The sequence below is a fragment of the Tripterygium wilfordii genome, chromosome 15, assembly GCF_013401445.1.
Source record: "Tripterygium wilfordii isolate XIE 37 chromosome 15, ASM1340144v1, whole genome shotgun sequence".
Lineage (NCBI taxonomy): Eukaryota > Viridiplantae > Streptophyta > Magnoliopsida > Celastrales > Celastraceae > Tripterygium > Tripterygium wilfordii.
This window is the reverse complement of record NC_052246.1, coordinates 11,798,275-11,811,394: the sequence shown is the minus strand read 5'-3', so window position 1 is coordinate 11,811,394 and position 13,120 is coordinate 11,798,275. Positions and strand designations below refer to the sequence as shown.

The window sequence follows — 13,120 nt, the reverse complement described above, 5'->3', positions numbered from 1 at the left end:
TGACCGACGATAAACATTTGAAATGTGCAGAAAATTCTTTTTGGTCCCTACTTCTGCTCCATTGTTGTTAAGACTGTCAAAATTATTATAAAGTCTTCACCCTTGTGTATTCCCTTGTGCATTACTATCACTATCATTAGCTCTTCAAGCTGATAACCTTGCCTGTCTTCCTTTCTTAGTTTTCTTGCTTACCATTTGATCAGTTCTGTCATTGGCATGGTATTCATAGCACTAGCAGCAGGAGATTTGATTAATAGTCAGAGGTGTCCCTGGGGGCAGGCAAGATTGGCGGTCGCCCAGGTCCCCAAACCCTTAGGGCCTCATATTTTTGAAAAAACACTAGACTATTAATACTATAGTAGTCACAAGAAATGCTAAATGAGCTGGTTATATTGTTTATTAAAAGTGATTTGATGGAAAAAGTTGATTACACAACATAATTAGTGAATTTGTATTTCAAAATGCTACAAGATTCATATTTTTAGCTGATATACGACATTAAATTTTTTTTTCCTCAAGAGGGTCTATTTTTTAAAGTTTGCTCGAGCCTCCGAAAACTCAGGTATGCCATTGTTAATAATTGTCAATAGGGTCATGCCTACTCCTAGGAATCTTGGGAAGGCATGACACCCTCTCAATTTTTTATTTTATTTTTTTTTGGGTTTTGTCTAAAGAGATGATTTGATGATAATGATATTATTAACAAGAGATTCCTATGTCATTTTACAGACTAATAAATTGATAATATTCGTAGATTGTGTCTAATCCCAAAGATTCTTCTTCCTTGAATTTGTTAAGATGACAAGAAACCCACATTAGAATTTGGTTAATCCCTACTTTACAAGTAATCATGCCATTAAAAAATGTAATTGTAATTACTAAGATTGGACTTGTGTCCTCTTCTTTTAGCATCAAAAAGGTTTGTTCTTCCAAAGCTCCAATGCAAGAATCTGACAACTTCTACAACATGCCAACCACTGTCTTATAAACCAAACACATTATCTTATACATGTCCAGATGAAACAAACCTCAAAATTCCCATATTTGATCTCTTGTCACATTTCACTTTCATGTGGTCATCATCCTTAGTTTTGACCCTTTATTCATTGATAATACCATCTTCAAAACGTTTTACTTGACAAATCTTTTTGACAATTTGAGTTTTTTGCTTTGAGCATCTTGTGTGACCATATATGTAGTCACAATTCTAGAAGGGATAGGTGATGGTAAACCAAAGAATATTATTCGCTTCATATTGTGATCTTGTAGACTTAATCCCAATCTCAAGACTAACACGAACAAAAGTTTCCCACCTGATGACATTGTGAATTGTTTAAAATTATGTGCGTGACCATAAGGATATTGATCACCGTGTGAATCAAATTCAAGACTTTTCGAATCCATACGATAATACCTATTTTGTGCCTCAATAGAAATTCGATCTTTATTCCACTACTCTTTAGTTAATACATATGGTTGGATAAACTCACAACGCCCACAAACCCAAACACATTAAGATATTATCTGCCTGTTTCTCTGGGTCTAACGTTCTCGCTTAAGCTCAGAATAACGATTTTAATGTTTTACACTGTGGATTCTCAGTATCTATTGCCACTCTTCCCCTAGTTTTTCAATGTCGAAAGACTCCATAGAATGACACGATTAATGGCTTTGATTATAGATCAACGGCTATGATGGCGCGCGCGCGCACACATTGAGTTAACGAAAGGTCACGTATTGTTTGCAAGAAAAGAAAAATGAGAGAAATCTGTCGATTTCCGTAGGATTAGAAGAGTTGGCAGGAGAAAGGCAAGAATGGATGACTTTGAATACTCCGAAACGGCCTCGTCTCTGGGGATTTATTTGATCTCTTCTTCTCTTCCCCCTTCGTATTCTCTCTCAAAATTTATTATTATTTATTGACAAACGCATCGGTTCTTGCTTCTTTTTCTATTGGATTTTTTTGGTACAAGAGATAGCGACCCAGATCGAGTTTTGAAGTGGGTAAGAACACAGAAAATGGGTTTTTGTTGGTTTGTTCTGGTCTTTTGATTGGTTTGGAGAAAACCCAGTTGAGATTTCAGTTGACTTTTTTTATTATTATTAATTTTGAGAGTACCAATTTGAAGATGAGGTTCGGCCCTTATTGTTGAATAATTGCTGTTGGATAGAATTCACTCTGTCTTAATCTGTTGCGTTTGAAGGTTATTCATTTTTCGTGGTTTTTGCTTCGGTTATCTCTGTTGATTTGATTCACCACAGTTGCCTATTTCGAGATTTTGCGCGTCAATATTGAGCAATTCGAACACTGTTTTAGCTGCTGTCACTTGCCTTTTTCGTTTTTACAAATTTTCCTCTCTGTGATATATTGGACAGTTTTTGTTCTTCTTTTGGAGATTTGTTACCAATTATCTCCTCCGGAATTTCAATAAAATCTGTATCTTTACGACGATTTTAATATTAGTTTAGTTACTGGGTTTAAATGTCTATGAATAATGATGTTTTCTTTTGTGTATTGGTTTCAATTTATGAATTCTCATGTCTGCTTCTTGATGATATGTAACTGAAAGGGGCTCAAAATCTCAATTTACTTATGTTTTTCTGATTGCAGAAATAACTGTTGTTCTTGATGCTTATTGGTAATTGTAAGGACTGGCTTTTAGAAGTTCACGAGGATATCAATTATCAATTTATCCTTGCAAAACCAACTGAGTTTTGACAGAGAGTTGGGAGAAGGACCTGTTTAGGTTTCAAAAGTTTGTGATGGCTGGTGAGCAAGATCAGTTTGAGGTCAGATTCCGCTTGACGGATGGATCAGATATTGGTCCCAAAAGTTTTTCTGCTGCTACAAATGTTGCAACCTTAAAGGAAAGCGTCCTTGCTCAATGGCCTAAAGGTTGGTATAACTTTTGGATTAGATTCCAAGTGTTTTTCAATCTTCCTAATCATCACTTGGCTCAGCGGCTTTACGATTACGCGGCCTGATCTGCGCTTGAATTGTGGAGTCTGGTTTTATTTTGATGCTGAAATTCCATTTGAATTATCATTTTCTTCTGTAAAATAGAGAACCTTTGCTAGGGAATTGAATCATTACACTGTTCATTTGATGTGTGTGTAATAGCATATTTTTTTGAAGATGTACTTACAGGTGGTCGCTTAAACTAGTCTTCTCAATCAAAAACATGTATGCTAGGTTGTCTATGGCATACATATAATATTCCCCACCCCCTAGCCCCCTTTTTTGGTTATCTTACTGTGGTTGAGAATAGTGTTATTTCTTCTACCTGAAATGCAATAAAGTACTCCATTGACGTTAACATGCCTATAACGAATATTGCTTTGAATGTTGCATTGGTTGAATTGACATGTTCAAAGAGTGTAGCCGTTGCTCTTCCTTTAACCATTGCACTTCAAGCATCCATGTTTAAGACATCTAGACGTCTGCAAGAAAATCTTTTTGGATATTAATCGAAGTTTTTTGATGAAAATCATGACTGATGAGTCAGTCCCAAGCTGGGACAGAGCTTACAATTTTATTATTGTTTTGCTGGCGTACTGCTTTCTCATTTCCACTCTTTTTGTCCTCTCTTCCAGTCCCCTGCCCCCCTCTTTGCTCTTCTTTTCCTGGTTTCTCAGATACAATGTAATCCGGGTAACAATAGGAAACCAAGGATTCATGTTTGTTGTTGTTCATATTATGTATTGACCTATAGACTTCTACTCATTCACCTTTAGCACCGTGTGTAAGTTATTGATAAGCGGGCAACTCTTGACCTTTTTTGAACGACTGAAGTTGCTGATGGTAAGTCAATGAAATATTGAGATCTAGCTATCTTCTTTGTCATCGTTGTTATTGGTTGATGCAAATCTTGAAATCCCTCTTCTTTGGTTTTTAGTTTTTTTTGTGGTTTATTTAATGATTCAAGCTATTTCAGTATTTGGATACTAAGCACATTTAATATTTTCTTGGACAGAAAAGGAGAATGGTCCTAGAACGGTCAAAGATGTGAAGTTAATAAGTGCAGGAAAAATATTGGAAAATAGCAGAACACTGGGGGAATGCCGAAGTCCACTATGTGATATGCCTGGTGGGGTTACAACCATGCATGTTGTCGTGCAACCACGTATGGAGAAAGGTATAACTATGCTCTTTGAGGTTCTCAATATTTAAGCCAAAAGTTATTTGAATGAACCTCCCATATTATACTACTCTGGCACTTGTGCTGTTCCAGGAGTTGTTGGAAATAAAAAATATACATGTTTTGTTTTGTTCTGTCTATTAGAGAATTTAAATATTTCGGCTATGAAACTTCAAGGGGACAAGTGAAAAATTAAACTGTTGTAAACTACACCTTTTGGCTGTTTCCCCAACTCCTTGAAGTTTATTTAAACCAATTTTTCTACATGTTTATTACTAGACTGTGTTTAATTCCTTCTCCTTTCCTTGCAGAAAAGAATGCAATGACCCAACCAAAGCAAAACAAGTGTGTCTGCACTATATTATGACTGTACTTCCGAGTTCAGGGATTGCCTGATTTTGAGGTACGAAAAGTTCCTTGATTGTCTTGTCCGTTTTCGCTACATTTGTGTTCGATCTTGGATCGACGACTTCTTTTTCTGTCTTTTGATGAAAAGGGGGTAGAGAGTTATTGGAGCTTGTAAAGGACATTTATGCTGTTGAAATGGCCGATTGAAGAGAGACTATGGCATTCAAAATCTGAAGTTGGGTCGATCATTTCACTCTTTTGCGGGATCGGAACCTCAGAAGTGATCTGTATTTTGTGTCAATGTAAATGTTACAAGCACAAACCTTCAAATTAAGGTGCATGATTATGTCATTTGTGTATGAAGTACAGATTTTTTTTTGTGTACTTGTTGATGGGCTTGGTTGACTGTAGTTGCAGGCCATACTGAGCCCACAATTTGCAGCCGCTGAATACAGGTCCATGATTACTCCATGTTCTTATCATAAGACCAGTTTTTTTTTTTTTTTCATCGCATTGTTCACAGTTAGAACATCAACTAAACCCTAATCGGATGTCTATCAAGTTTTTTTGATTCATGGGTACAAGAGGATACAAGTTAAAATACCAAGTCTCATCCCAAGTAGTTTATAAGGATGAACCTACCTCTTTACATATCAATTAGGCATTTTCTATGGGCTCAAGTATTAGACATTTTCTATGGATTGAAATACTATTAAGTGAGACGGTCAAATAAGATCGAACCGGATTTGTGATTTGAGGGATTAAAACGAACATAGGATTTGGAGTTTCAAGAAGACCCAATTGGATATGACGGTCTAGGGAAGAAGATGAGTGATGAGTGTGTTTATAGTGACATCCGAGCCAATTGAAGTGATAAAGATTATGTGTATTATCATGATAATTAGTATCGGAATCTCCTCCCCGATTTTAAAAATAAATAAATTAATGACAGATGTTAAAGTTAATTTTTTTTAATGACAGATGATGTGGCATATTAATATGCGTAGGACGAAATTGACGGACCAGATTTGAAATAAAAGGAAAGATAGCAAAACTCCAGATTCACCACCAAAATCAACACCGTTCATTGTGGGTCCACCCCTAACTCCTTCCCTGTCATATCCGGCCTCGTCTCTCTCTCTCTCTCTGCATTCCAACAAATTGCGAGTCTTCACGAAGCCTCCACATTCCGCTACAACCTTCTATCGAACCTCTTATCTTTTTCACTCCCTCACTCTCCTATCTTGCTCTTACTACTTTCTCTTCTTTTCCGAATTCCCACGCAAACCCCACTATTTTCCTTTAAATTCCCCCTGTCTCCCCCAATATTTTCTCCAATTTCCTTAAACCCCTCACTTCTTGAAGCCTGTGCGACACCCTTTTTTTTTTTTGCTCCCCGAGGGTACCAGTTGAATGGCGACTACGGCGTTGTTTTGCGGTGTCAGCATTCTCCGTCCTCCGCACTCCGTCTCCAATAGAAACGCCGGGTTACTCTCTCAGTCACGGTTCTCTTTGAGTCGGAATTCTGTTGGGGGATTGAAGTCGCTTCAATTGAAGACAAATAGTGCTTTCACAAGGAGATTTGATAGTTTTGGGAGGACTACAAGGTCGTTTGTTGTTCGATGCGATGCTTCCAGTGGAAGGGTATGTCTATATCTACGCCTTTATCAGAAAAAAAAAACGTCTTTATCTATGTGAACATGAGTTGCTGGTTTGTGAGTATCCGAGTGTGTGAAGGTGTTTGTTTATATGTTATTGTTCAATGGCTCGAATACTTGAGAAATGTCGTAATCGTTCAATCTCTGATTTCTTTGAAACGGAGACATTGCTTCAAATCTAATTAAATGCTAATCTGGATTGCTTCTGCTGTTCTTTTAAATGTGTATTGGTTGGTGAATGATGGGTTTTGATTCAATTGAGTTGCGTTTCTACTAAATAATGGCAGATTACACAACAAGAATTCACGGAAATGGCCTGGCAAGGAATTGTTTCTTCACCAGATGTGGCAAAGGAGAACAAGCATCAGATAGTGGAGACAGAGCATTTGATGAAGGCCCTTTTGGAGCAAAAGAATGGGCTTGCACGCCGGATCTTTTCCAAGGCCGGAGTTGATAATACTCGTCTTCTAGAGGCTACTGATAAATTCATCAAACGCCAACCAAAGGTACACTCTCTCTCAACCATTGTTGCTTATTTTTGGTGTTCATGTGACACTTAAGCTTGTGGATTGGATCAGTCAACCTTTGATACCTTGGATTGTTTATGTACTTCTATTTTAAACATATATCTGCTGTTGATTAGTTGGCTAAGATGTAAATTTGCACCAGTTAAGTGGGCATTCATAACTTCATCCCTGGTCCAGTATCAACTGTCCTTTTCTTTTCTGGCTTTTCTTTTGATACTTGTTGCTAGTTTAACGAGATGGGGATTCGAACAACTGTCCTTAGGCAGGGTGGTGAGGAGCTTGATCACTTCAACTAGTGATACTCCTTAATCCCGTACTAATTACTTAGCTTTGAATTTTGATGATTTTGGCTTTTACCAATCAACATAGATCTAGTATTAGCATTCATTTGCACTAAATGAATGCAAGCATTTCCTCTTTCATGTATTGTCCTAGAATTATTTTTTTTTTCTTTTTAAAGTTGTGGCGTATCTTCCGTTTGGTTCATTTCAGCTGATCGCCTGATTTTAAGTTCATCTTTATGACAATCTCCTAGGTTCTTGGTGAATCAGCTGGTTCGATGTTAGGACGTGATTTGGAGGCCCTGATTCAGCGAGCCAGGGATTATAAGAAAGAGTATGGGGATTCATTTATTTCAGTTGAGCATTTGGTGCTTGGATTCTCGCAGGATCAACGATTCGGGAAGCAGTTGTTCAAAGATTTCCAGATTTCTTTGCAAAACTTGAAAACTGCAATAGAATCTATAAGGGGGCGCCAATCAGTAATCGATCAAGGTTTGTTTCCATCATGCACAAGATGTACTGCTACTTCCATGATTAGGGAAAATTTGTGTGTGGTAATTGGCATGCAACTTCATGGGTTTTTCCTATCATTTTGTCATTCAGGATGAACTGTGCGTTAAGATGATTCTAGTTTAAGCAGTCCATACCTCTTCATAATCATTGTCACGCAAGTTTGACTTTCATGTGTCTTTTCTCTGTATAATGTTTTACGGGTGGAACCTGATGTTTACTAAAATTTGTTGCACACTTCAATTGTTGAAGCTTCTTTTTGCTTTGATGAAACTGGATATTTTCATGCTATAGACTGATGCAACAAGTCTGACATAATGTATTTATTACAGATCCTGAGGGGAAGTATGAAGCTCTGGAAAAATATGGAAAAGATTTGACAGCCATGGCAAGAGAAGGGAAGCTTGACCCAGTTATTGGAAGGGATGATGAAATACGAAGGTGCATCCAGATTCTCTCCAGAAGAACAAAGAACAACCCTGTGTTAATTGGTGAACCAGGTGTTGGGAAGACTGCAATTTCTGAAGGGTGAGTACCGGATGTTGCTTTCATGTGGAAACTGGAAACATATAAATAGAAGTTCATAATGAAATGGGATATTTGACTTTTTTGGACTGGCTACTTAACAAGTTTATAGTGTCTTCAATTTGATTTGAGATTCAAGCTTTAAATAATAAGCGAGTGGATGTTGGCATGAATTCTACTCAGGAGGTTTCCTTGGATATATAGGTAGCTTGAGAAACAACTTTGGAGTGATCCCAAGTGCACTAGAACATTGACTGCTGGGCCGCTGGCTGATGCAGGAAGCCATTAATTTTGTTTTTAAATTTGTTTTTTAAGATTCAAGGAATCCTTTGTGGAAAGGTTTCCCTTTTAGTTAGTCTGTGTAAGTTTTTTTTTAAGTTATTTTGTCTAGATTAATCAGGTTTAGGATTCCTTATGTTTCCTTAAAACAACGGTTGTAAACCTCAATTTAAAGGCTTGCTTGCATCAACAATTAAAGAAGAGAGTTTTTTATGCAAAGTTGCAATATGAGAGACTGATACACACTTGGTGAGAGACTATGAAGGGAAAGTGAGTTTATGTGACCCTACCTTATAGATTCAGGGTGATACTGTTATTCATTAAACTTTAAAGATTCAACCACTGTTCTTGTTTGCTGAATGTGCTGTTTATGTTTATAACATAGGAACTGGGAATTTTTGTCCTAGAGTTCTTGATTTGGGGTTAGGATTTCTGGTTCACTCAATTGTAAAAAAAATCTACATCGGTAGTTTAAAACTACATTGCTGGCTAGTATGTCATTTGGGGCTAGTGTGTTTTTCTGACTTCATCAAGAATCCTATTATGGGATGATGGTTTAGCATTGCTGTGGTTCACCTAATGTTTTGCTTTGCCAGTTTTGCTCCTTTTCCTGTTGGCTTCTTTGTACTAACTGGGTGTCTCTTTATTTCTTCAACAGACTTGCACAGAGAATAGTACAAGGGGACGTGCCTCAAGCTTTGATGAACCGTAAGGTTTGTGTTTCATCTGAATGTTTAGTGACTTCGTGCTTAATGCAAAAGAAATTTTTTTTACAATTAGTATATTCTGCACATTGACATCATATTCTTCTACTTTACAGCTAATATCCCTTGACATGGGTGCACTCATTGCTGGGGCAAAATACCGGGGAGAATTCGAAGATAGACTTAAGGCTGTTCTCAAGGAAGTAACAGACTCAGAAGGACAGATTGTCCTCTTCATTGATGAAATTCACACAGTTGTTGGGGCAGGTAGTCTTTCTATCTTTTTAAGTTTGCTGTCTCTTTGTCCATGAATTAAGAAGCTAACTGAATATTTTTTATTTTTGTTGTTTAGATGAACATTTATAAAGCTTTTTTGTTCTTCCTAGTATCTCTCCCCCTTTGTTCCTTATGAATGGAAACATCTTTTATCTAACCTGTAACTTACAAATAAGTAGTAGCTAAAGAATTGGTTTTCTAATTCTCATGGGGGAATGAGTATTTGATTTCCATTTTAGGTGCTACAAATGGTGCCATGGATGCGGGCAATCTTCTGAAGCCTATGCTTGGTCGGGGAGAGTTGCGATGCATTGGGGCAACTACTCTTGATGAGTATCGCAAATATATTGAGAAAGATCCAGCACTGGAGCGGCGATTCCAGCAAGTTTATGTTGACCAACCTTCAGTGGAGGATACTATTTCTATACTTCGTGGACTGCGTGAGAGATATGAGCTACATCATGGAGTTCGTATTTCTGACAGTGCACTTGTGGAAGCTGCCATTCTCTCTGACCGCTACATTAGTGGACGATTTTTACCTGACAAAGGTAATTATTTGACACACGTACGCATTGCAGTATATGATATGATCATATGGGTGTATGATCTTGGATCTACTGTAGCATGGTTGAGTGTTCCCGACTTGCTTGAATAAATATATTGGAGTGATTAGGACTTGATGGTTTTGAATGGGAGTTATAATATAAAATTATAAATGCCTTTTATCATACTGAAAAGATACAACATAACTTTTGTCCTATCAACATGTTTTGTATATTAATTTTTGAACTCATTTTAAGAAAGTGAACATAATTTTATCTTTGGGACTTTATGTGATATAGTAATTGAAGTGGTAAGCCATGTCCCTTATGGTCATCTAAGCTTATAATTCAAACTTCAAAGGTTAGAATGGCATATCATCCACTTTAGGAATACATTCAGATACAGCTATGTTATTTGTGATGGTTACAATTCTTTTACGACTAATTCCAGAACCAAGCACTGCACCATCTAGCATCTATTACTTGAAGTTTATCTTAATCATGCCGCCGAAAGGGTGCTACATGCCATTGCATATTGAAATAGCACAATAAAGAGCAGAAAGTCTAAGGTCTGTAGGAGCAAACCCTGTTCTGGAAATGGTGAGCAAGGAATGCATTTATTCTTTATCAAGTGTTTAAGACTTCAATGAATATCCATTTAACCTTCCTCTGTTTTCACTTTTTAAAATAAACTTCTCTTTTACTCATGAGGTTGTGGATAATATGCTCATAGTTAGCTGCATACTTTACTTGACATACAATATGTTCATGAAGTCTGTTTCTTAGAATCTACAGGTTACATTGATTGCTGATATGCTTTAAATTGCAGCTATTGACCTAGTTGATGAAGCAGCTGCAAAATTGAAAATGGAAATTACTTCGAAACCAACTTCCCTTGATGAGATCAATCGTTCAGTATTAAAACTGGAGATGGAGAGGCTTTCTTTAATGAATGATACAGACAAAGCTTCAAAGGATAGGCTGAATCGCCTTGAGGCTGAGCTGGCCCTCTTAAAGGAGAAACAAGCCGAGCTGACTGAGCAGTGGGAGCATGAGAAGTCTGTTATGACAAGGATCCAGTCAATTAAAGAAGAGGTATAACAACGTTTGTTTGTTCTCTTTGGTAATATTAATTTCAGAGGTCGGATTGCTGGCCTTCGGTAAATTTGGTGCCTGTTGAAATTTGGCGAGAAAGTAAACTGACAGCCTAGAAAATAGTTGACTAATGCTTTTATAACTTATACAGATTGACAGGGTAAATCTTGAGATCCAGCAGGCTGAGCGAGAATATGATCTTAATCGTGCTGCAGAACTCAAGTATGGAAGTCTGAACTCGTTGCAACGCCAACTTGAAATTGCCGAAAAAGAGTTGGATGAGTACATGAGTTCTGGAAAGTCCATGCTGAGAGAGGAAGTTACAGGAGATGATATTGCTGAAATTGTCAGTAAATGGACTGGTATTCCTGTTTCCAAGCTCAAACAATCGGAGAGAGAGAAGCTATTATATCTGGAGGAGGAACTTCATAAACGTGTTGTTGGCCAAGATCCTGCAGTGAAAGCGGTGGCTGAAGCAATTCAACGATCTCGAGCTGGTCTTTCAGATCCTCACCGCCCTATTGCTAGTTTCATGTTCATGGGTCCCACAGGTGTGGGAAAGACAGAACTGGCTAAAGCCCTTGCTGCCTATTTGTTCAACACGGAGGAAGCTCTAGTAAGGATTGATATGAGCGAGTACATGGAAAAGCATGCAGTATCTCGACTGATTGGGGCCCCGCCTGGTTATGTAGGGTATGAAGAGGGAGGACAGTTGACTGAGACGGTTCGCAGGAGGCCATATGCAGTTATATTGTTTGATGAGATAGAGAAGGCTCACTCTGATGTGTTTAACGTTTTTCTTCAGATTTTGGATGATGGAAGGGTAACAGATTCTCAGGGCAGGACAGTGAGTTTTACCAATACCGTTATCATTATGACTTCAAATGTAGGATCTCAGTACATACTCAATAATGATGATGACACCATACCAAAGGAGTTAGCGTATGATACCATTAAGCAGCGAGTAATGGATGCTGCTAGATCAGTCTTTCGCCCTGAGTTCATGAACCGTGTTGATGAGTACATAGTTTTCAAGCCTCTGGATCGAGACCAGATAAACAGTATTGTCAGGTTACAGGTAAGTTGGTTGAAATTTTCTTTGCCCAGGTTTTTAACTTGTTCACAGTGGCACTTCTTTCAAGCATTTTTCTCTTCTTTCCTTCATATGATTGCATTGAGTGTGCGAGCCCAGTTGTCTTCATCTTATGCTGTGCTTCGGGCATGGCTCTTATTTCATGCTTGCATTTTCGTTGCAGTTGGAACGGGTGCAAAACAGGCTTGCAGAGCGGAAGATAAAAATTCAAGTGACAGATGCAGCTGTGCAGCTTCTGGGGAGTCTTGGGTATGATCCGAACTATGGTGCAAGGCCGGTCAAGAGAGTGATACAGCAAAATGTGGAAAATGAGCTTGCCAAAGGCATTTTGCGAGGGGAATTCAAGGACGAGGACCCAATTTTGATAGATACTGAGGTCACGGCATTTTCTAATGGCCAGCTTCCGCAGCAAAAGCTAGTCTTTAAGAAACTGGAGACTGATTCAGATAAACCCACTGCAGAAGACCAAGAAGCTTTTTCACAAGCTCATTAAGAGAGGTCATATTTTTTCCGACGAGGAACTATGGAGTTCTGGCGTAGTAGGTAAATCCTGGATACTTGGACCTTCCCTCTCTATAAGGTCTTGGGTCCTCCAGCTGAAAGAACTCAACCCCAGTCAGCTCAGTCCTTCCTGGGTAGTTATGGGTTATATTTGGGCTGCTTTAACCCAGGCTTTACGTACTCAAGTTGCAATTTTTTAATCTTGCTTTCCTCAATACCTGAACTTTCTATACATGTAAACAACTCTGTCTTTGTATTTATAATGATAAGCTATGAGAAATGGTATTTTCACTGCTATAATCTCTACTTGGATTTTTTTTGAAGACCAAATACATTTCTCTATTGCTGGTGCTGTGAATCTGTGAAAATATCATTTCAAGAATCACTAACAAAGGACCGAGAATGAATAGCTCTTTCTTTCCTCTGTGCGGCCAGTAAGCGCTTTCTCTCAGCTCTATTTCGTGGTTTATGATCAGATACAATTAAATTACTCAGTCATTTCCATGGTAGAACAACCAGCATAAGCATTGCAAACCAATTGACTTTTGGCAGCACAAATTTTCTTTCCTTCTGATATACCAAGGATTTTGCTCTATCATCCTAAACTTAATTTATCCCATGTATGTGGACTGAAAATTAATC

General features: G+C 38.0%; 2 protein-coding genes across 2 annotated transcripts; both read left to right on the top strand.

Annotated features, from left to right (window-relative positions):
- Positions 1 to 1,700: 1,700 nt before the first annotated feature.
- On the top strand, positions 1,701 to 4,966 carry LOC120016588 (membrane-anchored ubiquitin-fold protein 1-like). Its single transcript, XM_038869427.1, has 5 exons — positions 1,701 to 2,004; positions 2,612 to 2,896; positions 3,975 to 4,136; positions 4,451 to 4,542; positions 4,636 to 4,966. The coding sequence occupies exons 2-4, from the start codon at positions 2,764 to 2,766 to the stop codon at positions 4,504 to 4,506; spliced, it is 351 nt and encodes a 116-aa protein (XP_038725355.1). The 5' UTR covers positions 1,701 to 2,004; positions 2,612 to 2,763; the 3' UTR covers positions 4,507 to 4,542; positions 4,636 to 4,966.
- A 664-nt stretch (positions 4,967 to 5,630) lies between these two features.
- Positions 5,631 to 12,775, top strand: LOC120016587 (chaperone protein ClpB3, chloroplastic-like). Its single transcript, XM_038869426.1, has 10 exons — positions 5,631 to 6,131; positions 6,433 to 6,651; positions 7,208 to 7,445; positions 7,796 to 7,991; positions 8,926 to 8,980; positions 9,088 to 9,238; positions 9,487 to 9,795; positions 10,619 to 10,884; positions 11,036 to 11,962; positions 12,141 to 12,775. Exons 1-10 carry the CDS (start codon positions 5,901 to 5,903, stop codon positions 12,468 to 12,470), a joined length of 2,922 nt encoding a protein of 973 aa, XP_038725354.1. The 5' UTR covers positions 5,631 to 5,900; the 3' UTR covers positions 12,471 to 12,775.
- Positions 12,776 to 13,120: the final 345 nt, after the last annotated feature.